At 40.3% G+C, this 26,470-nt stretch overlaps 1 protein-coding gene across 6 annotated transcripts; it reads left to right on the forward strand.

Annotated features, from left to right (window-relative positions):
• The first annotated feature begins 45 nt into the window (after window positions 1–45).
• LOC309533498 (uncharacterized protein) lies at window positions 46–25,622 on the forward strand. Of its 6 annotated transcripts, none has more exons than XM_082224890.1 (13): window positions 106–187; window positions 1,106–1,186; window positions 6,134–6,191; window positions 11,893–11,968; window positions 13,078–13,209; window positions 14,164–14,287; window positions 15,522–15,582; window positions 15,672–15,718; window positions 19,546–19,621; window positions 20,793–20,894; window positions 21,234–22,058; window positions 22,529–22,609; window positions 24,957–25,622. In XM_082224890.1, exons 4-13 carry the CDS (start codon window positions 11,960–11,962, stop codon window positions 25,270–25,272), a joined length of 1,773 nt encoding a protein of 590 aa, XP_082081016.1. In that variant the 5' UTR covers window positions 106–187; window positions 1,106–1,186; window positions 6,134–6,191; window positions 11,893–11,959; the 3' UTR covers window positions 25,273–25,622. The 6 variants fall into 6 exon arrangements, with proteins under 6 accessions (XP_082081015.1, XP_082081018.1, XP_082081016.1 ...); XM_082224891.1 differs by lacking the exon at window positions 106–187 and adding an exon at window positions 609–711; XM_082224889.1 differs by lacking the exon at window positions 6,134–6,191 and having other exon boundaries at window positions 46–187.
• Window positions 25,623–26,470: the final 848 nt, after the last annotated feature.

Raw genomic sequence — 26,470 nt, forward strand, 5'->3', positions numbered from 1 at the left:
AAACGGCCAAAAGAGGGCCCCTCTCTGAGCATGCGCTCCGATGCGCGCCGCCGCCGGCCGCTGGGCATGCGCTTGCCGCTCTGACCGGCTGCGGGGCATGCGCAGTGACGGAGCGTGACGGAGGAAGCTTTCTTCGTCGCTGGGTCCGCTCGCTTCTCTCTGGAGACAGAAAAACGCGTTTCTGAGGGTACGAGCAGCCGCCCACCCGCTTTTGCCGCCGCCGAAGCCGCCACCGGTCCTCTTGCGAGGCCTGGTGAAGGCCGCGCCGCAGCTCGGTTGATTTCTGGGCCCGAAGGGTTCGCTGCCCAGATAGTTTACACGCCCATCTTGTTTGGGGCCCTCGGTGTCCGCCGCCGGGGAGCCGGGGCTTCCTATGGAGTCTGTGCCGCCCCCTTTTCTCCCCACCTCGCTTGGGGGGGGCGGGGAGCAGAAACCTGCCCCCCCCCCTCGCCCCGCGGCAGGTTGGTCGGGCAGCTCTTCTTCCTCCAAGCTTCCAGCGAGACAGCTTCGTTCTCTTCCGCCAGATTTGCTTCCTGGAAAATGGAGGTGCTTTGCCGGGCGGCTGTTTAGGGGGGCTGAGAGGTTCAGCTCTATCTCCGCGCCTTGCCCCCCCCAAAAAAGCTCACAAGCCGACCAGCTGCTAATGCCTCTAAAACCCCCACCCACTCATTTCCACCTCCTCGAGTGCGTGCATTTAAGACCAAGCAAACGGTGAGGGGTGTTTGTTTGTCGATCAGGCTCTTCTTTCCCAGTGCCCCAGTAGAGAGGGGGCAAGGGTCTGGTTTTGGAAGCAAACCGGGTTTATTGGGGGACCCCCGCCCGTTTACCTCCCTGCAGTCTGATCCCCCGTCCTCCTGTGCTCTCCTGTGTTCAAAGTAAGGTTGGTGTGGTGGTATGGGGCTGGACTGTGGGGAGATAAGCGCTGGGTGAGGGTTCAGCTCTCCTCTTTGGCAACAAAAGCTAGACCTTCTGCTCCCTTGCTTTATTTATGCATGGCTACCACCATTGCATCACACCTGGGCCTTTGAGGGCTCTCAGCTCTGTGAGAGTTGGAGGAAGAGACTGGCACCGGGTTAACGGCGCGGTTCTCTCTCATTTGCTGCAGTGCTGCCCATTTTCTCTGCTGCCTCGCACTCTTGTCCACTCCTGCTTTCACCATGGTTAAGAAGAATAGTATTCCCGCTGGGTAAGTATCCTATAAATATTACATGGAGAGAAGGGAGGAAGGGGGCTCTGACAGCCCCACCTGTTCTCTCTTGCTGCAGCACCGTCTTTGCCATCTACCATAAGCTAAGGTAAGTATTTGCAGCAATATGAAGTCACAGCTTACCACCCCCCAGGTAAGTATTTTATCCCACCGTGTTTGTGAATGCTCCTCCATCAGCCATAGATGGCTCCTGTTTCTTCTCTCTTGATCCTCAAATGTGTGCAAAGAGGAATTAATTGAAACTGCGTTCTTAACATTTCAGTTCTGTGACATGGCAGAATAATACCACATCATCATGTCATAAATGTGGTTTTTATTAATTACATGACATGCAGAAACATATGCTACTTGACTAAGCACGGGCTATTTACATAAGCCCAACTTTACCAAAGTATTATTCAAGTGTGGTTATTTTTAACTGTAGGATTGTCAGCATTGACTTGCATAATTGTCTAACAGTTATTAAACAGTAATTGCTTTCCTTCATCACATTTTGCCCCTAAGGTCCCAATTTTTCTCCACTTTTGTGACATGCCAAAATACCCCAGAACTCTCTTAAAACATAATACAACTTTTCTATGGAAAAGTGCTTTTAAAATGTAGAGATTAGTTTGATAAAGCTATCCAAATATCAAGATAAAATTGAAGTAATTCAGGAAGTGACATTAGAAAATTAAACATAGAAACAATATTGCTAAGCAGTGTTATTTCTAAAGGAGTACTGTTGCAGCAATTCGAAAGCAAAGTTTGTGGTTATGACATATTTTTTAGTTTGAATTGTTCTGCGTCTTCCTCTGTTGCCTCCTGCTGTTGTACACTCTTGTAACCTGGCATTAAATTACCAACATAAATTGAGTATGCATTTAACAGACAGTTGAAATATGCATTGATTTTAATAAACAGATCAACTTGGTAGTCCAACCCTCAATAGAAGGATAACTTGGCTGGAATTCTGCATTGAGAACAAAAGCTTAACATTGTAAGGAATTATTGGGAAGTTAGGTACCAATTAAAATAGTGCAAATAAAAGTGAACTGTAGTTGCAAGATTGGTACATTATCTTTTAGGCTAGAACTGGTAGCATAGTAGAGCTTGATTTTTTTGTCTAGAGGCCAATCGTCACAACTTCTTTAGGGTGTAGCTGATAACCAACAGGACTTCACCTCTTCCAGCTTAGTAACATACTAAGAGAAGCAATGCATGACTATCACAATTGTGCACTGAACTAGGCACAGATAAGTTTTCAGTACTGAAGTTACTATACAATTGCAGCTGCACATTACAGCCTCTGTGCACTGAGCTGCCTGTGTTGTTGACAGTTATATTAGCCATCTTAGTATGTGCTGCTAGATGGAATTCATTACTGGCTGAGTTTACTGGCAGCAGCTGTTCATTTAAGGAGCTGTTACACAACCTGCCATCTCTCATTTGTTCTTCTATGTCGTTGCCGTTCTCTATGCCTTCACAGTACACCCATACAAATAGCAGCCCAGATACCTCTTGGCTAGTAGATCCTTGGTGAGGGGTATATGAAAAAAATATGTGATAAATTGGTTGAAAGGATTTTATAAAGAATGGACATTGGCTGCTTTTGCTAAGAAGACAGTGCTGGGGGTTTTCAGTTTTTAAAAGGTTTCCATCTCGCCTCTCAGTGGACGTTTCCGATGAAGGTAACACATTGAAAACCTTGATTTAAAATTGAACATTAACATAAAAGCAAAAACAACACCAATAAAGAGCATCAGTAAGAATAGAAGCAACATTTTAAAATAGGGAGAAGTATGGCTGTTCCCAGTGCCAAAAACGTAGTGAAGTTACACATCTGGAGCACACCAATGAAAAGATCCTATCTCTGGTCCAAAGCCAGGTGTAAATGCATAAAGCAGATCAAAAATATAAAATGCATATCAATGGGTTTCCTCCCATGTCAGAGGGTCTTTCACTGATACTCTCTTTCAAATACCAAATATCAGAGATTGTATTTGTTACAATATGGGCAAGGGTAGTATACCTGATGCCACCATTGCTATCTTTTAGGCACCAGACAAAAACATTTTGTATTTACTCAGTCATTTAAAAGAATTTTTCTATTCTAAATATGTATGTCTATTGAGAATGAAGTTCAGTGCAACTTCCTCTTCAGTAAGAGAGTACTGTATAGGATTGCTGTATTATATGACTTAATTGTGTTTTTATCTGCTGCTGCTTTCTGTGTATGTTGTATGACTTGTTTTTATTTTTTGTACCCTGATTTGAAAGTATTGATGAAAAGAGGTGTATAAATATTTAATTAAAGGGAAATAATTCAGAAATAGATTTACCTTCCCAATATGAGGCATATTTTACTGTAGGGAAAAAAACCTGATAACTTTCACAGTAAGTTGAAGGTTCCAGTTTTTACGTCCTCCTTTAATTGTACACTATAGCTGGACTATTTCAAATTGCACATTGTTATTCTATTTTATTTTGTGTTACCGGTAATTGTTATACCTATAATGAATTTGCTAACAATATAGGTGAATATACATTATCCAAAGTGCTAATACACATTACTTGGAATGCATTGTCATTATATACTTAAGGGAAATTAACAATCTAATAAAAATTAATTAAGCAATTCAGATTGGTAAATATTTTCTCTTTTCATATTAGGAAATATGAAATTCAACATTCAACTTAAACAGCTAAGTTATTTTAGGCAGCTAAATAATAAGGAATAGAAAGTGAGTACAGTTAAATGTCTTTGTTTCCTATTGTAAGAAGGAACTATACTTCTGTATTAAAAATGTTATGTTACTTTGCAATTATTCATAAGACACGTAGGCTAGCAAACATTTAAAAATCACTTTTTTGTTAATGAAGCACTTATTTACATAATTTCAGGTGCTTGCATGATCATTCTTTTAACAGGTGATAAATATTATCGATTTCAGTTTGCCTAAATAGAATAAAGACGGATTTCCCTTCCTTCTATTAATTTTTTTAATTGTAGAGTCTTGAGGAGGGCATTATAAGATAGCTCTTTACTCTGAGCTATTTGCTTAAGTATTTCTCCTTTCATTCCTTATGATTTGAGGGACAGTTGAAATATTCTTCGCTTTGTGTATTTCTGTAACACAGTTTGAAGTATTAAATCAGATGTTAATTGGGGTCACTGCAAGCAGTCCTTTTTTCCTATTATGAAAAAATAGCTTTTAACTCAGATGAGGAATTGTGTACAACCATTACAGCTGCTCTGTTTTCCTCCACAAAACTCAATTCCACCTTCACCCCTGTTGATTTTCTCCATCTGACAGTCAACTTTCCATAGGTACTGAGTATTCTCAGGCCTCATTGAGGGCTTTGCCACTTGGGATTCTTTTTTAAAAACATTTTTTATACTTTTGCGAACCATGGGGTTTCTCTGAACATGCTGGTACCCCTCTCTTTTTTCTCATTAGTTCCATTTCTGCCATCACTTACTACCTGATCTCTTTGTTAGAGGAAGTGATGAGTGCAACTTAAGTCTGCGTGAGATGGATTTCATTCCAAAGTTTTCACTGCATGAGCGCAATGAGGCAAGTCTCCCACTGAGATGGCATAGTGTTATTGCTGTAGGGTGCCTCACCAGCTCTCCAAAAATTGGGCTCCTTTGTCTCAGCTTAGCTTGCAAATGCACCTCTTCTTCTTTGGTGCGATACAATTGCAAGAAGGCCTTATAGCTCAGGAAACAGGAAGAAAGGTTTCTTCCTGTTTCCTGTGTTGCCTTGCAGTGGCATTGCACAAAAGAGAGAAAAGGCTGCTTTGGAATGTAAAACATTTGGAACTGTTGGCTTTTCATCTCCATTATAGCATTGAGGTAGGAGGAAAGCCTTCTACCCTAGTACTACAGTGCAAAGGAAGAATGCTGGAACCTTCACTCCTCCTCTGCTGGTCTGTCCTCTGCACCCCACTCTACTGCATGTGTGCTTGCCTTTATGGTGAACTGTATACCAGCATAGCAGAGTAGGAGAGCGTACACATGTTCTTTGGGCACACCCACTACTGGCATGCAGAACTTGGAGGGGTGGCAGCCCCTAGTGTGTCCCTCAGGGTGAAAAAGATTAGTCACTCTGTTCTAATTGATCCTGTTGTTGTTTAGTCGTGTCCGACCCTTCGTGACCCCATGGACCAGAGTACGCCAGGCACTTCTGTCTTCAATTGATCCTAGACTAATATAATATTAAGTAGGTTTTCACCTATTTAATGTTCAGCATAATTCTAACATTCAGTTTGATGCATGGCTCTCAGTGGCGTGAAAGGCAGAAATCTTCAAGAAGACGAGACAAATCATGTTTAAAACTATCAATTATGTTCTCCCCTTAAGGCAGGGTTGTCCAAACTTCTTTCAAAGAGGGCCAGATTTGATGAAGTGAGGGCCGACCATAATTGTTGAGCTTTTTTTAGAAAGTTGTTGAGGGTGTTTTTTGTTGCTGTTGTTTTTTAGGATTTTACCCCAGGAAATAAACTGCCACACGGGCCAGATTAAATAGAATGGCGGGCCGAATTAGGCCCCTTAGCCAGACTTTGGACATGTCTGCCTTAAGGGGTCATCCTCAATTCAGAGTAAATCTTGGCAGTTTGCCCAATCTAGTATTTAATCAGGAAATGATACTTGAGGAGATATATCTTTTCCTCTTGCCAGATGCTTCCTTGTATAGCAAGGTAGCAACAACTAAAACAAAAAACTTCAGCTCTGCATGTCAGTTTTAAGATAATGGATGACAAGGACCTTCCTCACTTTCTTGGAGAATGTAAAGAGTCCATGACAGATGAAGGATTTTCAACGGGGGAGAGGACTTTGGTTTTGGTTTATCTGAAACTGCCTCCATGTGGTGAGATGTTTTGTATGCATCACTTCACTATGAGGATCAGGCTCAACTATTTCATTTATCTCCATGTTCACAGAAGCTGGAATGTTTGGCATTGGTGTGGAGACAAAATGTGGTGGGAGTTGACCATCAAGGTGAGGCAGTACATATGAAATGGCTCACTGCATGAGGCTGTTGCTACCAAGGAAGCAATTTCAAGCAGTAATATTATGTGTGGCAGCTATAGTATGCCAAAAGGTGGCAGATACGTACTCATTTTTGCCCAGGACATATTGAGTCAAATGTTTTTAAAAATTGGTTTCATTTTCAGCTTGGGTTCATGAGTATTGCCTCTTTCTCCTAGTATCTTAAAAAATGTTTGGCAGCCTCTTCAACCATTTGAGATGGTTCAGATATATTTACTGCAGGTTAGTATCAAAAAGCCTTCTGCTTGGAATGCAACTACCATAAAATGAATACAGTAATAAAAGTTAACATTCATAAATTTGAAACATGTTTAGTAATAATAAAGACTTTGTAGGATACTTGCATGCATACTTCTGAGGCAAGGTTCACTGATAAAATAATCTTAAGATGAACCAATAAGTCTTTGAGTCTTGCTTTTATCAAATATCATACTGCTTGGTTAAAGCACAACTTAAATATTAACTCATTTCCTTGTTGGAAACTCAAGCTGCAAATTTGGATCATAATCAGTGGTTTGGCATGCTGTTTGAATTCAGTAGTGCTTGCTGGAGCCCAGTCCAGTTTGGGTAGATGGATAGCTTTACAAACAGAGAATGAAAGCCTATCCCTACGATAAGAGTTTTAGTGTTCAAAGATGGTAAGTATACTTTGGTCAGTGAACAACTGTGTTGCATCGCTATGTGGCAGCAGATAACGCTTGCTTATTTTATCTTCATTAAGTGGTTACATATGTAAACCTTGAAATTACTCCATACAATCTTTGAATTAATCTGAAGAAAGCCCCACAATCTTACTTTATTTGTATTTCAGACAAGCCAATATTTCTGACAATAAAATATAACAATTCTACCACCTCTGTGTCTCTTTATTTCACCTGTCAGCTATACTTTTTTATAAACTACTCTGAGGCAATTCATTTCGAGAATGGAAGCTGAAGCTCACATAGTGGAAAACATTTACTGTAATAAAGGAAATGTTTACCATTTTCCTTAAAAAAAAAGCTTAAGCAGTATATAAATTTTCTTTTTTGAAAAATAAAATTTTACTGTGTTGCTTTTTTGTTACGGATACCAAGCACTGTGTCTGAAAGAGTCCAAATGAGTACCTACTACAAAAGTATTATAGTGTAGCTTTGGAGGGTCACTGTCCATCAGTGCAGACAGTAGTGAGTTATGTGAGCCAATGGTCCAACCTTGAATAAGACAGCTTCCAGTATTCCTAACCTCTAGCCACATACATACACATTGAGTGGATTGCTGCTTCTGCTATCATCAGCATCATTTTCAATATAGCTATGGTATGGATTGGCATACCACTAGCAACCAATGAAAACCTTTAAGCTATGGAAACAATCTGCCAAACTGTTGGAAGGTAATGTGGCACTTTCTTTGTCAGCTGTAGTAAAAGCTGGCTAGTGACATACAAAGCTCTCTTCTATTCAGCCTATTAATAATTTCATTATTGCATTTTTATCCTACCTTTCCTTCGAGGAGCTCAAGGTGGCTAGATGGTTCTCTCCCCATGTTATCCTCAAAGTGATCCCGTGAGTTAGACTGGGATACAGTGGCTGACCCAATCAGATCCACTTGGTGAGCTGCATGCCTGAGGTGGGGATTTGAACCCTAGTCTCCCAGGTCCTAGTCCAACACACTAACCCATATCATGCTTAAAGCAAAATAAGTTTATTTTTGAAGCAAGTGCCACTAAGTACAACTTAGGAAATATGCACTATTGACTGTTAGACATAGCGATAAGTGTTCATACTTTGGGAGCATGTATATAAAGCAAGAAATACAGGCTGTGCTATCCATTGCTACTGTTGAGCAATAAATACTATTGAGTATTGAGTTTTGAATAGGGGGGGTATATTTTATCCCCCCCCCATTATAATTGCTTCTTTCGAAGCATCTTAAAGTGATTTTGGAATACAATGAAAACTTGCATAAAGCAACTGGATATCTGAAAACAATTTCAAATGTATTCAGAAAACATTAGGGTAGGAATATCCACTCAGAAAAATTGTTACAAAGGAAAGTCTTCAAGAGCTGTTGAAAAGAGAGTACAGATGGCACCTGTTTGATATGTAATGGGAGGAAGTTCTAAAGGGTAGGCGTCACCACATTGAAGCCCCAATCCTGACATGCAGAGCAGTTATAATAAGATGGTCATTGGTATATAAGGGATGAGAAGATCCTTATGTCAAAGCCTTAAGTGTTGTAGCACAGGTTATAGTTGCATTGCTTTATGCAGTAATGAGGAACCTTTTTCAGCCTGGTCCCCATTCCCTTTGAGGAGCATGCTTGTAGCAGATGGGGCCAGAGGCAAACAATGAGCATAGTCAGAGGCAGAAGTGGACTGGGAATTGTGAAACTTAATTGTGTATAGTAAACTCCTCTCTATGCATTTCCACACCTCCTTCCATCCAGGCAACCAAGAACTATCAAGAGTTTAAAAACATTTCAGCCAGGCAAAAATAATTAAGGACCAGTAAGAGGTGTGGTCACGGGAGAGATCTGTGGGCCAGGTAAATAGGTCTTAAGGGCTGCATTTAGCCCCTTGGGCTGAGGTTCCCCATCCATGAATTTATCTTAAGCCTGCTCTTTCTTGCTCCGCATTCCTAAAACACTGCTTGCAGTTTTAAATTGGTGTTGGAGGCTAATATGCCTTACACATTCAACAAGAATGAGTTGGAGATTAAATAATGGTCTTGTATGCCTGCACATGCCCTTGTAGTCATACATGGGCTTATGAAAAAATGGGCAGCTGACTCTTATGATACTGCAAAATATGCAAATGTGCTTTTTTATTTTGAGTAATTTTTCTACTTTTACTCATGAGAGGATAGCCAATGAATTATTTAGGGTACTGAAATGCATACACATCCCTGGAAATGCATACACATTTTCAAAATTACCTTCACATAGATCCATTATCAATACACATCATATGTACCGTACTTTTCGCTCCATTGGACACAGTTTTCCCCCTCCAAAAACTGAGGGGAAATGTGTGTGCGTCCTATGGAGCGAATGCAGGCTTGTGCCATAGCCGTGCACAACCCCTCCGGCAGGGAGAGGCTGCACGGGGCTATGGCGTCTTTAGCCCTGCGCAGCCTCTCCCGGCAGGAGAGATTTTTTTTATTGATTTCCCCGTCTAAAAACTAGGTGCGCCCTATGGTGCAAAAAATACGGTATGTTTAATAAGCAGAATATACATATAGGGACAGGTTATGAAGAATGGTAGAGCATAGTTGTGAATCCCGATTTTTTAAAAGCAAACTAGAGGGCCTCTTGGCTGAGTTTTATGTTCAGTTGCATGATGAATCCCCAATAATAGTGCAAGAGACAATGAATGTGACATGGCTAAGTGTCCAGGCAATAATGCTTTCTGCAGGATAGCTTCACTATCCATGCTTCTGTTTTCAAATCCCCACCCTATATCCTGCATTAGCACCCGCAAATGTGAAAAACGTTCCTCACAATATCCACAGTAAAAAGATGCCTACTTTGCACAAAGAAGTATGTGTGCTTCCCTTGTCCTTTTGATGCATATGGCATGCTGAGCCAAGATTTGGCTTAGCGTGTCCGAATCTGGCCTTGTGGTTAAGCTCTCTCCTTGCTAACCACAAACTGTAGCCAAGGTTTGCTCTTAGCCATGGTTTATTCTTAGCCATGGTTTATGCTTAGCTACAGCTCATTGTTTGCAGGGAAAGAGCTTGATCATGAGCTGGGGTTCAGATGACACGTTAAGCCAAACCTTGGTTTAGCTCAGCATGTTGTTGGTGTGAAAAAGACTTAAGAGGAGCAAAGCAGCTGTGAGCTCTGCTGCAGGAGCCTGCACATCCAGCAGTCCCAGTAAGCCATAGTTTGAGGCTACCTATGCAGCAACCCGGTTAGCACAACATGGGAAGCCAAAGACTTCCATAGTAGCAAGAGATACTCTTCACCTACCTCTCACTTTGCCAGAGGCTTCCCATTACTTTTGCAAGTAAAATTTCTATTTTCTAGTTCCATAATAGGGTATCTCATATAAAATACAAAATTAAAGCCAAAATTAAATCTATGAGTCCCGTGAGTTTTTATGCTTACTATATGTGCTCAATACACAACAGCCCCCTAATGTAACTGGCAACAACATAGAAGCTGCTGCAGTATGGATGCGCCTCGTAAAAATTTTTAGGAAGTGATTGCAGACAATGCTGGAGCAATGGTTATTTCTCATATATCAGAGATGATGGCTTGGGATATAAACATGTTAAACCAGCTCACAATTGCTTCCTTCAAACCCTGCCAGAAATAGCATAGGAACAGCCACATCACAGTGACTTCCATTTTTAAAAATTGCTAAAGATGCATTCTAAGCTTGGAGCATGCCAACCTCATTTCTAGTTCTATATGTTGCTGCATTAAGTAATGTATATTTTAGCTTTGCTTTCAAAGAGAAACTTTTGAAATGATACAGGTTTTTGTCTTGCTTCCAGCCTAGATTTGGACCTATGGCAGGAGATGCATAGGGACAGTGTAGCCTTGTTGACCTTCCTGAATCTCACAATGGCATTCAATGCCATTAATCATATCAGTGTATTCTAGACTACCTCTGTTTGGTTTGTGTGCTTTTTACATAGAAATGTCCTAAATAATTTAGTAGTAGTAGCCCCATGGAATTAGTAGTAGTAATAGTAGTAGCAAGTACTACTGTATAGCAAAATGTGCTGTTTGGCAACAAAAAACTTGATTATCATCTCACAATAATAGCAAGAGAAAATGGTTTCCTGTCTCACTACATACGTTAATTAACTCAGCATCACTGTTGATTATGTTAACATTTGTCATGGTTTGGGGGAATGTTCAATCTGGTTTTTTTGCAGACATTCTGACCCTAATTTAATTGTCCTTTGTAAATTTTGAAATTTCATTTCTCTCTGATTTCACTGCTGATAATCCTCTTCCCACCTGCAACTGAAGAGAGCATACATCTGATAAAGCAGACTCTCGCTCACAAAGGCTTATGCCTTCATAAATTTCTTAGTCTTTAAGGTGCCTCAAGATTCTTTTGTTATTTGTGCTTTGACAGACAAATTCAGCTGCCCTTCTAGAAACCTAATGAAAGATGAGCACATTTCTATAGGAGAATTTTGAGCTCTCTCCCATTAAAATCAATAGGGCAGGCTTATGCTCTGAGATTTCAGTAAGCATTACATGCTTACCTGTTTGGAATGGCATGACCAACACTACAGAAAAGGAGAAATCAACCTTCTTAACAATGTTGGATTGGAAATGAAGTGTACACAAATGCTTGCCTACATAGCTTCTGGGGCACAGTAACACTGGCCTGAAGATTACAGGTACAGCACCAAGTACTGTGTGGTTGAACCCTGAGTTTGGTCAGAGACAACAATATGTTGGGTAGGGGGAGGAAATCCAGAACCTCCTTCCCTTTCTTCCAGCATTAAAGAGTATCTGGATTCAGAACCAATATCAACTGCACCAAAACATATAATTGGTGTGGTATTCTGAAAGCAAGTTTCTGCTTTTTGTACATATCTCTGGATTGAAGTCCATATGTTTTCTGTAAAACGCTGTTGTCATAACCTGTATTTTTCCAATGCATACAGAATTAAATACAACCATATTTCCCCTTTCTTAACAGATGGCGGAATGTATCGCCAATTGGACAACCTATAGCAGGAACCCGGTTCATTCCTTTCAAAGCACCCATGAAAGGGGTACGTATAAAATTTTGCTTTCATACATTTATATTAATCACAAAGCATAACACATAAACTCAGGTATATTTTACCTAAGTGTTTGACTTATCCCCCTTTGGATAATCCCATTCAGCACAATATCAGATAAGAGCAACAGAATAGTCTTTAAACTACAAGACTATTTTCTTTTAGTATCCTCCTATCCCTGCTGTGTTTTGTATGTGGCTCAAGACTGTCATGGTTGTAGGGCAGGGTATTCTATTGTGTTCTGTGTATTGGCCCTTTGTCTCAAAAACCCTGTTTGCCGCTCAGTTGCGCTTGTGAGTTTTATTAACTGAGATTACAAGAAAGAAAGCACTTTCTTTCCAGAACATACAAAGGTCAAACCTGTATCCTATGTGCACCTACATCACACATTTCCATATTTTTCAATGGGTCACCTGACACTTTTCCAGGAATCTCAATTTACACAGATTGAATTTGGTCTTGCTTACTCACTCCTTAAGGCTGAGGAAAAGGAAGGGGGTGATATGTAAATTGAACTTAAGAAAAGAAAGGTGAATAGGGGAGAGAATTTTCTTCCAATTGAGAAGTACTGTTTCTTAGCCTGTCTGTACTGGGTGGAGTTGCTTACAAGCTCAAGAATGGGAGGTTTGGTTTGCTATTTACTATCTGATAAACAGCATTGTTACTCAATATGATGCAAAGAGGTGTTTTGAGAAGGATGCTTCAAATGGTGAAACTGTATAGATGTTTACTCCACAATGATCTGCTCCACCTAGACGTTGCTTATCAGTTTCTCTCCAAAGAAGCAGGCAGAAGTTCCAGTAACTTCACTTGTTCAGGTTGTTGCAAAATACCACATGTTCAATTCAGGGCATTTGGGCTCTAAATTAGCATTATCCTTACAGCAGCCAATACAGAAACCCCTTCAACAACCTTCTGTCTGAATTTTCATATTACCTCTGCCTCCTGTTTAATTTTAGTTAAGAATTTTTGTGCTTCAAAACTACCTGTTACTTTTGAATGCTTCTGTTTCATTTCCTAATTCTCAGTTTTATGAGTCAGATTTTTCCATTTCAATGGGTACATTTTCTCATATATAATTACTTTTTTCTCCACCCTAGGAAATCAACCAGCGACTGACACCAACTCAAAAGTTCACGCCAAAAGATCTGATAGCTGCAATAAAAGCTCTAAATATAGAGCTTGGCTTAATTATTGATTTAACATATACAACAAGATACTATCATGTGAAGGTAATAATAGTAAATTTGTATTTCCGAGCTGCGTACTTTCTAATGCTGATCTTAAAACATACCAATTCTCTATGTGTTATGCAGCATTCAACAGTGGAGGAACTTGATGAGCTCCAAATGCCAATTATTTATTTATACTTGCCATCTATGTGCACAGGGCTTTGCTTAGTGTAACAGGATTAGATCCATGCCCCTGAGGGCATTCAAAACAGCAGAACAAGGGAAGAGAAGGAGAGGTAAGGAGAAAGAGCAAGAATGCATTTAGGCTTCATTACAATAGTATATTAGAATCAATGGGCTGATTCGCTTTAGTGGATTATAGTGTGACTGAGTTACATCAGACACTTAGACTGGTAGTGAGACATAGTGACAGGATTATGAGAGTAAGATTTGCCAATTTGAAACCAGGATCTTTCTGTTCATTGATTTTAATCAAATTATGAAATGCATATCACAATGAAATTCCAAAAATGTTGGAAACGGAGAGAAGCACTCTGATTATATTTTCAGCTGACATCTGTTTATGTGTTGGCGGATGATTATAATGATGCCATGACGTTCAAACCTTTGAAACTGGATACTTAGCCACGTCACTATGTCATATGTTTAAAACTCTATAGGCCTTTCTCCAAATATGATCTCATGGGGCAGGTTTCCTGTCAGATCTTGTGCAATAAATAAATAAATTGCAGTGCAAGGAAGACAGATGACACAAAAGTGCTTGGAGTTGTTGCAATCACATTCCCTTTCTGAGTTTGGGGATTTGTACCAACAGTAATTATGACTGATGCAAGAGTGTTTTGAAAAATGATTCACCAGACATAATTGTGCACTTTCAGTTCCTACAAAATGAACTTTATTCAGAGCCAATTTTTAAAAGTTGGATCAATCTTAGAGATATGCAGTGATTAAATTACAATTTTTTGCTACGTTTGTTCACCTTCTTGTTGATAGGATTTGCCTAAAAATGCGGTCTATAAGAAGCTTTATACTATTGGATTTGAAGTTCCAGATGATCCTACTATTCTACAATTCAAAAAATTGGTCAGAAAGTTCCTATGGGAAAATGCAGAAAATGGTAATTAACAGTAATTTTCATTTTGTAAAACACTGACAGTATTTGTCCGTATATGTATAATTTACTAATTGCTGTTGGAATCTGTGAATACGGATTCACAGTTTTCCAATGTAACAAATCTGGAATTTTACAATGTTTCCATTTCCTCCCTTACTAACAGTGTATTTTTCAATAAGAAAAGTCAGAGACACTAAATACATGCATTTTACATATTGTGTAGTTTGGCCCAGTTTCAAATGAGGTTTGCTACGCAGCATGAGACTGCTATTCAAGAAATACAAATACAAAGCCCTTTTGTGCATGCAAAGCTGTTTGTGTGTTTATTTGGATCTCGGCTACTGTGTAGAAACAATTCCCATTAAAAATGTGTATCCACATCATTGTCTCAGTCCAGAAAAGTCAATCCACATGCATTAACAGATTTCTGCATAGTGTGGATCAAGCTGCAGGGAAAGCCTTGCATTCAGTTTTGGACCTGCAAAAGCAATTCTTCGGGTGGAATTCAATGTCACGCGCTTCCAAATGTTCCATCTGCACAAGCATTGCAGCTTGCCTTGCTGGATGGAATGATCACCCCTCTCCTCCCCTGCATGCCGTTCTGTGAGTTCTCCTGATCCCCCCCCCCCGAACGTTTCCATGTGCTCTGGCACTCGTCACGGTGTCCCGTTGTGCCAGTAGTAGTTTAGTCATGCTGGCCACATGACCTGGAAAGCTGTCTGCAGACAAACGCCAGCTCCCTTGCCCTGAAAAAGTGAGATGAGCGGCACACCCCATAGTCGCCTTTGACTGGACTTAACCATCCGGGGATCCTTTACCTTTTTTTACCTGATCTCCCCACCATGCCAATTTCATGTGATGGGGTAGGCAGAAAGGTCCATTGCAGAAGGAGAAGTCCTTAGGTGAATTCTGCTCCATGTATAGTGCATGCAGACTACATAAGATGCCATCTCAGTCCTAACAATACTAATTACTAGTTAAGCAGAAAAGGAGGGAGAAGTTGGCTCAAGACTGTCAGCTTTCAGAGTCTTCATCACATCTTAGAAGAGGTTTTGCAAGTGAAGCAGAGTGCAAATAGCCATTTGCTAAATTTGTGGTTCTCTAAGTAGGAGCCATTACATTCAGCATTAAGGGATTAAAGATGCACTACTGGACCAGTTCTGCAAACAGCAAGAGTCTTTGTTTTATTGTGCACTTACTGTATTTTTATATTCACATTCTTTTGCTTTTTAAATAGCAAAGCTCATAGGAGTACACTGTACTAATGGAATTAATAGAACAGGTTATCTTATCTGTAGGTAAGTATCATATAAAATATTAAACAGTTATTTTCAGTAGAGTGATATGTTCTGCTTGGTGATCTGCATCTGTGCATATATTCCTTTAGATATCTTATTGACGTTGAAGGCTGGGATCCAGAAACAGCAATCCAAGGTATTTGTGTGCCCCTTGATCAAAAGTCAAGGTTCTGCATGCACTTTGTTGTTATATCAGTTGCCATAGCTGGGATCCAAAAGGCTGCCCCCCAAAATCAGCCACAATCATACTGAGACTTTTGCAACCTCCTTTCTTTTTGTTTAGTTTTATGCAACTCAAAAAAAACTTCTCCTGGAGGTCATAGGAGCAGCAGGATGCTATACCAAAAGTGCAAAATTACAATCTCTCCATATGTGCACAGAAAACTTTACACTTGTGTAAGGGAAAATAGAGCCTTCTTCATGTGATTTGGCTTATGTAATGTAGCTCATGATAATTCAGTCCTGGCACTGTCTGTAAAAAATGTCTGTAAATCGTTTTAATGTGTTATTTTGTGGAGTTCTCATTTGCATGATCACCGTGATGTGAACCATGCAGATACTGGATACAGCAACTTCCACTGTCTCTGACTTCAGTATATATTTCTAGACATGTTAGAGACCACAGTGGTGTATCTAAGAACTCAAAGTTTCAGGTTTTTATTAAGTTACTCATCAAATGGATAACTCTCATGCCTAGTGGGGTGGGGTGGGGTGGATGTAATAAGCTGTTTTTGTGAGAGTCCATGACATTGGTTAAATGAAATGACAAACCATAATTCATTGTTATGAGAATGAGCCTTTCTGATCCTTGGGCTCATATATTCAGTTTACCTTCTACTTTGTACATGAGGACTAGGTCAAAAACCTCTGCTTCAGTAATCATCAGATGCCCCTGTTACATCAAAAGTAGGGAACTGCAGTTTGGTCCAGCTGTGGTTTTCTCAAGATCCCAAACAACTGCAGTTAGTTAAAAAGGATGATCCTTCTTGATAAGAGTTTAAGCCTAATTAGTTTTAAGTAACCCCAGTTAAAACAAACCACAATTCCTTGAGTGTGAATGAAACAGGGAACTATGGTTAATGCTAAAGCAGAAGTTTTCAATTTTCTTAACCAATTGATGGAGAAGAGGTAAGGATGAGGGTGGAGTATGTGAATCGGAGGCTCCTGCTTGTCCATCTTCATAATGACAAACCATATATTGCAGCTGGGCACAGTTTATTTTTTCAGAGATTGAAAATATTCTGCTTATAGCAGCAGTGGGAAATAGCACCCACTAGACCAGTGCAGTGTAGTAACACTAGCTCTCTGAGAACCGTGATTGGCAAATCAAGAGTCAGCCTTGGAAATACACATCCCGACCTCATACCTTCTCTCCTTCTTTGGTCAAATTCTCCCTTCTAACTACAGTTCCAGATCACAGTTAAATTAGAACCCTGGTTAACCTTAACAGCAGTTAATTTTGGGGTCAATTAACTGCTTTATTGTGGTTAAAGAAGGAAGGAAGGAAGAATTTGTCTTAGTAAGAGGCACTGTGATGAGGTTATCTCTTGATTTGTTAATCACAGTTTATTTTGTTTTTTGTTTATTATTTGCATTTGTCTGTCACCTCATAATACAAGTTCTCTAGGCCAGAGGTAGGCAGATGGTAGTTCGTGATCTACTAGTATATTTTTAAGTTATTCAGATCCACAAGCGTTTCTGGGTTTTATCCAACACGGCTGTGGCACCAGCAGAACAGGCTTCTGGCAGCACAGCATGACTTTCCCTTCCTCTTCTCCCACCTTCAGCTGCCATGCAGCCTCAGACTCTGGACCAGATGTTTAGGGAACCCTCTGCAGCTTATTTTGGAGGCATGCATAGGGGATGACAGGAGGGGAAATGCCTGTTGCACAAGGGGAAATGTGTTTACACCCTCTGTCTCCCAGTTATTTAACAATGGCATCAGCAAAACAAATTTTGCCACCTAAATTAGGCAGCAGACGTTAGAAAGCTAACCAGGAGGTAATTTTTGTGTGAAAGTGCTGTGATCTAATTTCACTTCTGATACTGGCAACAACTTCCTCGGTTCAGAATATGCTCAGAGGCACCCTGTTCTTTAATTCTAACTTTGTGTCTTTGCACATGAGTCTGGTTGTTAGAACCTGGGGCTCTAGTAAAAAATGAATTAGATCTAAGATGTCTTCCCCCTCACACACCACAATTCTAGGCAACAGTTTATAGAACAAATAATATGTCAACACCAGCCTGATGCAGTTATTATCGTGTTGTGTTGTGGTGTGTTGTGGTGTGGTGTTGTTGTGCTGTGTTGTTTTAAAACAACATTATTCATGTTGATGAAACCAAATAAGTTGGGGGAGGGATCCACACTTCAGAGTGATGTTGCAGTCTCCTTCTGGACTACCTTCTCGGATGCCCAGTCAACTCCTACATAGAGGCTGTGAGACAATCTAGCAGGGTTCCTACAATTTAGCACAAGAGGAAGGGAGGGAGGAAGGAAGGACTAGATGACTCAGAAAGCAGCAGGGAGAACAATAGTCCCAGCAAACTTCAATCATATCTTTAAATAGCAATGGGCCAAGCCAGCCAAGCCCAAGGTCAGGTGAAGGCAGAGGACAAAGAAAATCAGGACCTTGGATAGCTCCAAGCAACCCTGCTCTGCTAAAGCTCTCTACTACATAAGGTAGCTATGAGAAAATATACTAGCAGGGAGAAAGCCACCTGTAATGTGGCTGTGCCTCCCTGGAGGAGCAGTCTGGGTTGTTAAAGGGCCTTGTTTGATTTTGTAGTGTTTGACTTCTTCTAACCTGGGGAGGAGATCCAGCAGGGGACTCATCAGCTGAGTCCAAGGACGGTGACAGGGCTGTGTCCACTGACCAGGAAAACTAATGGTTCTTCCTCTCACTTCTTCCCCACCCCTGGAGGAAGGGACCTCAACCTCATCCTCTACCATGCACTGCAAGGTTCCAAGCTTGGGGGGGGGGTCATAACAATGCGATGCATTCTCTCAACCAACATTCTAGGAAGGTGGTAGCTACATTCCTATCTAGGGAAGAACTGTTTTAAATTGATGAACAGAATGCTGTGTCCTCAATGTGAAACATGATGGCTCTATAAATATCTAAGGAAGGTCACTCCCACTCAGAGGGTGCCTGCTGTGACTTGACTTTGTCTGCCTTGGCCAGACTTTGCTGCTTGATCTGACCTTTCCCATTGTGAGCTTGCCTTTATCAAATAGTACCTGCTTTACACCCAAGCCTCAAGCTCCTATGGAAGCCAGAGGAAATAGCTCCTCACTCAGTCACTGAGGAATCAACTTCAGTGGCTTTTTGTGACAGAGCACTTCAGAACAGAATTGCATGCAGCCAACTCTGCTATCACTGGACATGACAAAATTAACATCTTTGCATCCTCTGATGGGAAACTTTGGCAAATGGGCTTTCCAGAGAGTTGTTATCCATAGATGCACTGCTTTTCAAAATCCCCAACCTAGACAGCCTCCTGCACTCAAGGAAAGAAATTCTGTGCTCACCTGTGACTCTTTGTTATTTTAAAGTAAAGGAGATTAGCTAGGCCCCATTGTTCAAGCTGCTTCCCTGGGAGAGAATAGCTCCTTCATTTTCCCCCAGCTTAGCTGTTTGTGCTCCTATCCCTTCCCCTCTCCTCAAAGCAAGTATCATATCCACAGGGGATCTCATCAAAGATCTAAAATGATCCTTGAACCATCTACCTTTGCCTTGGGATCGGGAGGGAGGGTAGGGGTGGACCTGCAACCTCAAGGCGTGGAAATTTCCCCAACTTAGCTGGCCTTCTTCACTTGAGAAGAACAGAAATGCCCATGGTAAGTATAACAGAATTTGTTCCTAGAACAGAAATGCACTGCAGTTTTTGAACCCCTATCAACAGTTCCCTCCACTGTTCACAAAATGGCATTCCACACAACTAATGTTTGCAAAATCTGTTTAGCTTTTGGGGAGGCTCGTGGTCACCATATTGATGGGAAAATATACCTGGCAGATCTCAAAACACAGCCAATGAGAAGGTAAGTAAATACATAGCTTTTCATTGCTAAATACATTCCATTTCTGTTATTCTATACAAGTTCAGTGTTTCCTTCTTCAGACTTTGATTGTGATAACAAATATGGTACTTTTGTCATGGATTCTGCTCCATATTGATTCAGAGCAGACCTCAGTGTATGGTTAGTAAAAACTTAAACACAATGCAGGGTTCCCAAAAAAGAGACCAGAGGCAATCAACTTCATTCATCAGAGCTTTTTACTACTGAAGACAAATGAACTTTATGGTCACAAATCCATAAATTTCAGGATTATCACAGACCATAAGAAATCCAGTTGCAGCAGACTTAATTTAAACTTACAATATGACTAAAACCTCAACACTTAAGCACAGTGCTTTTTTTCTGCGGGGACACAGGGGTACACCTACCCCTAAACATTTTGTGAATCTTAAGTTTGGCCTCATTGAGGGGGCAGTATTTCAATATGAGTAGGAAAATGAGAGTACCCCTAAACATTTTTTAGAAAAAAGGCACTGCTTAAGCATACTGTGTACAGAGCAGAAGAAAAGAGACAGGAAGTGAAAAAGAACAGAGGAAAGAAATAGGCTCCTTCTGGCCTATTATTATAATCAGCATGACCTTGACAGAAAGAGATAACAGAACCCATTTAAACCAGCTGTTCAAACTTCTGCTTGTTTCTAGGCAGAATAGAAGCTTGCTTGTTAGCTAGAAACTTCCAGCTTGTATCACACAGAGAAGCTTCCAGAATCAATAGAAGCTTCCTTCTTGAATCAATAGAATAGGAAATATCTCTACACTTAGTTTAAACTGATAATTTCTGTACCAAAAAAAAAAAAGATATTAAAAAATGCAAACCTGACAACTTTTTTGTTCACTTCCTGAATATACACTAAATATACATTCTGATAAACTGATAAGTAAAGAGTAACATGTCCTAATATGAAATCTGGGTGTCCTACATGCTGATTAAGCACATCTGTCCCTTGCTCATAAAAATACAACTGTACAGCAAGAGCCAGCTTTGTGAAAGTATAAACATAGATTTACATACAGGTGTGAAACCGATAAATGTGGTTGAAAACTTCCTCCTTTCTTCATTATAATGTTGCTTTGTATTTTTCCATCAGTAACTTCAGCAAACAATTAATACATTCCGTTTGACATTTTCTAGCAATCTTGGAATGAATTTATGGGATACTGATGGAGATATTGCACCTCCACCAAATGATATTGATGAACATATTGATACATTCCCAAATGAAGAATATCCTAGGTAACCTGCAGAAATTCATTTTTCTTAAGTAGAAAGTAGAAGTATGAAAAATATTGTCAGAACAATGAAATCTGTATAGTTCTATTGTAATGCTTACAATTAAGCCATAATTTAATGATAATTAGGTTTTAAATTGTGGAAAGTGCAATAAAGGTCAAAATAATTCCACTCAAGGATTTCTTCTATAATGAAAACTGACATGTGAACATTAAAACTATGACCAAAAATATAAATTGTAAATGTAATACTCTTAAGAGATGAGATATTTCTTTACACTTTGGTTTTATCTGCTGATTTCAATACTTGCCTTTCTTAAAATGAGAACCCTTTCCTTAACAGGCCTGGGAAAAGAGTAAGAGTTTTTGACTATGGCCACAATGAATTACCAGAACAGGTTCAATTGAGAGAGTTCGATTTCATTAACAAAGGTCCAGGACAACGACGAAAACCGTATCATGATCACCAATTTCAAGATGATTTGCAGCCACTAGTACAAATAAGTCAAACGCATTTCCCTGACCGCCAGTATTATGATGATGACTATCAAGAAGAAATGCGCATGATGGATTTAAGGGGCTCAGAACATAGGCTGAGTCCTTTCCATGATCAGTTTTCTGACGACTTTCCAGGAAGGGTATCACCAGAAGATCTTAGTAATGTGGGTCGTGATCAGAGGCAAATACATTTTCCTGACATCCCTGTTCTCAGAAGTATGCTACTAGATACGGAGGTTGAGGAGGGCCATGTGGAAAGGCGGAGACCATTTTATGAACCGCAACCTAATGATGGCTTTCAACCACACGTGCAGTTAAAAGACCTAACATTCCACAAGAGATCTCTGCAAAGAATTAGACGTTTTCATGACTGTCCCCCTCATGATGATATGCAGCCACCAGTAGGAGACTTTGAGTTTGTTAGTAGGGGTCATGGACAAAGAATGGCACCTTTCCCCGACCACCAGCCTCACATCGATGACTTACAAAGAGAGGTGCCACTAGAAGATTTTGATGATAGAGATTCTGGATCAAGATGTAGACGTTTTCATGGTGATCGGTCTTACAGTGATATCGCTGAGGAAACACAACTGAAAGGTTTTCGAAATAGGGGACCTTTTAATGACGACATACCCCATGATGATGTGCCATGTGAAGAATATTTAGAAAGGTAAGAATTACCCTACTAGCTCAGAGTATACATCTCTCTAGATCAGTTTCCTGTGTTTGACAGTAGCTGCTATTAACTAATACAACGGAAGAACAGTACAAAGCGGTTAGGAAGACTCCTTTTCCGTTTATGTACTGCTAGATTTCAGATTTCTGAGGTCAAGGAGCCTGATATCCTGGCTATTTTTGATATTCCCATCTACAGTGGAATTCTGTAACCTAGCCAGATTAGCAAATTATAGTTTTGATAATTTATTGTATTTATGGAATTGAGAACACGAATACTGGTGAAAATTATCAAGTTTCAAATACTGTTTTTCTTTAAACTCCATATACAATTAACTTTCTGACTGTATAAACTTCATATTCCATATATATTTTTAATGTTATGCTAATTATTATATATATTATTTATACTCAGAATGCTTCTTACTTTCCACTATTTTAATATGTCAATTTTGCTCCTTATAGAGGTCATCCTTTTCTTTCTCATGAGCACTTCACAGAATCTCCTTTACTTCACAGAGAAAATGATTATAATAGAGATTGCAGGTAAAGGCGTTATCATGGCACTTATGCAGAGCATGTCACTGATTCACATTCAAAAATATAAACTAAAAGATTGACATTTTCTAATAATATACATACTCCTGCTTTGTTTTTGCAACAAGACAGTTTCCTGTGGACATAATACATCCTTTCATAGAATTACTTCATTCTTGAGGAACTCAGCTTTGAAAATAAAGATTTTTCTTTAGAGGCTGGAGCAGGTACAACTTTTGGTTCCCTCTTAGCTATAATTAGGAGCAGCCTCTGAAATCACACCCTACATCTCCTCCACCCTCTTCTCAGTTCCTTTCTCCCACCGTGGCTGCTGTTAAGCGATACAACAGCACAAACTAATTCATCGGTTCCAGTTTAAAAAGGATTTTGATCAAGATCAAACTCTGGCTTCAAATTATGCTTAACTGGAAATCCTGGTTAGAATTAGATGTGGTTGGGCGTCAGTTCTAATGTGTCCCTTTTGTAGTTAAGGTATTGGAGTAGTATGTGCAACCAACAGAGGAGGGTTTGGAGAGAATCCTGCAGCTGGTTTCCTAGTATGTTAACTGTGGGTAGGAGAGAGGTGGCATTGTGGCTCCAGATAACATTAATTTTACTGGGTATAATTGGACTCAGAATTGTAGCCCTAAATAAGTTTTCATTTATTTCTTTTTAATGATGCCCTCTTAGAATTTGGATGGCTTATCAGGATCAAGTGGCAGTGAAGGCAATATAGTTCCAAAAGTCATATAGCTTTAAAGGAAATCACATCATCACATCAAATGAGGCCTTAGTAGAGAAGGCCTGAAGTAACTGATCCTTAGGGTATATATATGGTCAGTGTGGTGTGGATTCATGCTGCTGACCACAAACCTATTTCTCTGCCTGTGTGATATATAACATGTAAAGTAAAGGTAAAGGAACCCCTGACCATTAGGTCCAGTCGTGGCCGACTCTGGGTTTGCAGCGCTCATCTCGCTTTATTGGCCGAGGGAGCCGGCGTACAGCTTCCAGGTCATGTGGCCAGCATGACTAAGCCGCTTCTGGCGAACCAGAGCAGCGCATGGAAACACCGTTTACCTTCCTGCCAGAGCGGTACCTATTTATCTACTTGCACTTTGATGTGCTTTCAAACTGCTAGGTTGGCAGGAGCAGGGACTGAGCAACGGGAGCTCACCCCGTCGCGGGGATTCGAACCGCCAACCTTCTGATCGGCAAGTCCTAGGCTCTAGTTTAACCCACAGCGCCACCCGTGTCCCTGTATATTATAACATGTAACCTACCGTATATTATTATTTGTACAGCAGGAAGTCAGGAAGTAACCATTTTCGATTGCAACAATTCATTATAAACTAAAGTAATTTACACTGAGATGAAGCAGCAAAATAGTTAAGTATTTGTGTTTGGGGATATTCCTGTTGAGACAATGTGTTTGATCATATTCTTAGGAAGATATTTGACAGTCTCAGCGGAAGACAGAAGGGGAAGCAATAAAAGGGGGGAAATCCTAACCCAGTCTGGTGGGGCTAAGCAGACGTGGCAGGGCCACCACTACATCTGCAGCCCTGCCATTCATGGTGGCCGGGACAGAAAGTAGGGGCAGGCAGATCTCTGCATCGACCTGCCCTCAGAGCTCTCTCCTTTGGGGCTATTTGCCAGTGGGGCGGGGATCCCACCGGTGGTCCTTACATTTGCCTGTTTGGTAGGCAAAAAGAGAAGGTCTGCACTGACATTGTGATGCTGGCATCACTCCACAGGCAGCAGGAGCCTGTTGGAGCAATACCTCCACTCGGTCCAACCAACCACACCTCCAGACCAGGACAAAGAGGCTTTGGATTGCTCTGTATCACACTTCAAAACACTACTGCTGTATTATGTCACCACAGTCCAAAATTCTGAGTGGGGTGGATAGACACAAGGGTCTCAGCATGCACGAGACTTCTTGTTCTCACATAGCATGATCATCTCACTGTGTACACGGATCATATTTCAGAAGAGACCCCTGAAATCACTTCTTGAGTAGAGGCTGAGCCTTGTGTGCAGGTATGAATCTTCCTATGCATTGGGACCTATACTGGTAACATTTTTCCTGTGAAATGTATTGAAACTAAAAAGCTTTTAGGAGGGAATTTCGTTATCATCACTTGGAGGAGTACACCTTTTACATTTTAAATTTGACAGGTTCCTTTCCAAAGAAAGGAAGTATTCAGGAAAATAATGCATATTATTTATGTTTCAATGAGCAATTCATAGCTCTTTTTGTAAAGTGCAACCTTTTATGCTTGTCTCTCCTGTCTTTGATGACTGCCTGATCAGGTGAAGAAGTTTACAATTAATAATTGTTTTCACATTATAGGCCTGATTGCCCTGAAGATTACAGGAGAAGCCGTCCTTCTAATGATGAAATTAACAAAGGAAGAAAAACCAGCTTTGCACCATTTCCCTCACAGCCAGTACATCACTCTTCATCCGTGCAACAGAAAGTTAGTTCAGTTTCAGTGGACCCTGGAAGGGAACTTCAACATAAAATTACAAGGGAGACAGAGCAAAGGCAAAGATTGCCTGTAGTAACAATTGATTACAATTATGGTTTGCCTTTAGACTATGCATCTGAAGATGAAGATAGATCACACTATGATTTACCTCCAAAACAGCACCAGATTTGGAAATGAGCCAAGTATGTGTGGCTATGCATGTTTACCCATTATCCCTTGTGTGGGGACCAAACCTTTTCTCAAACTGAATAAGCATATCTTTAAAAATTACAGCACTCGTATCAGTAGTAAGACTAGTTTCCACAAATGTTTGGGGGGTTTTACATGTAGATAGTGGGACATTTGTTATGTGTATGTGGAGACAAATGTCCAACTTCTGTAAATAAAATAGTGGTTACCTATAGTGAAATTGGAAGACCGCAGCTTACAGCACCACAAAAGCTGTGTTCGTCTCACTTCCCCTATTTTGAAATGTACATATATTGCTTCAACTTATGAAATGTGTAATAAAATAATTTAAAGACAAAGACTGCTCTCAATAAACTTTTACTATGAATTTGAAAGGAAATACATTGCAAAATATGAAAATAAAAGAGTTATGGTAATGTGGTCAATTCATTTGATGGTAGCAATTTGAATTTCTCAGTACAGTGGTACCTTGGTTTATGAACTTAATCAGTTCCGGAAGTCTGTTCTTAAACCAAAGCGTTCTTAAACCAAGGCACGCTTTCCCATAGAAAGTAATGCAAAATGGATTAATCCATTCCAGACTTTTAAAAACAACCCCTAAATCAGCAATTTAACATGAATTTTACTATCTAACAAGACCATTGATCCATAAAATGAAAGCAATAATCAATGTACTGTACTATAAAATAAATAAAACAGTATTGTAGATGATAAAAATAAAAATTACAAAACATTCCTACTTGCACTGATGATAGTCATTGTTTGGATGGGAGACTTTTATTCATTTCCGCAGTCACACAATCAATCAGTAGCTGAACTTGGATCCACACAGATCCACCATCCCCCACGCTGCTGTGGGAAATGCTCCCTAGAGCATGTGTCTCCCACAGCAGCATGGGGGGGAGTTGCGCCCACCAACCAGATGGCTAGTGGGTGCACAGCTGCCCTCCCTCACAGCTGCGGGAAAAGCCGTGATGCCCCCCTCTCTGCTGCCGGACAACGGAAGTGTGGCACTCAAAACGGAAGTGCACCCCCGGAGTACGTTTGTATACCACCAACCCCCCCCCCTCCCGGAACACTCATTTCCGGGCTTGAAGTGTTCGTAATCCAAAAAGTTTGTTAACTAGGCTGTTCGTAACCCAAGGTACCAGTGTATTTCCTATTTTAAAAGCATGACAGCAAGGGA

This window comes from Podarcis vaucheri, assembly GCF_965113315.1.
Source record: "Podarcis vaucheri genome assembly, chromosome: 5".
Classification (NCBI taxonomy): Eukaryota; Metazoa; Chordata; class Lepidosauria; order Squamata; family Lacertidae; genus Podarcis; species Podarcis vaucheri.

Excerpts from the sequence above, each read along its gene's own strand:
- LOC309533498 (XM_082224887.1), top strand. The coding sequence starts at position 644 with ATGCCTCTAAAACCCCCACCCACTCATTTCCACCTCCTCGAGTGCGTG. Across the intron at positions 11,969-13,077 it reads TCAAAGCACCCATGAAAGGG|GAAATCAACCAGCGACTGAC; the intron begins GTACGTATAAAA and ends TCTCCACCCTAG. Across the intron at positions 15,583-15,671 it reads ACAGGTTATCTTATCTGTAG|ATATCTTATTGACGTTGAAG; the intron begins GTAAGTATCATA and ends ATATTCCTTTAG.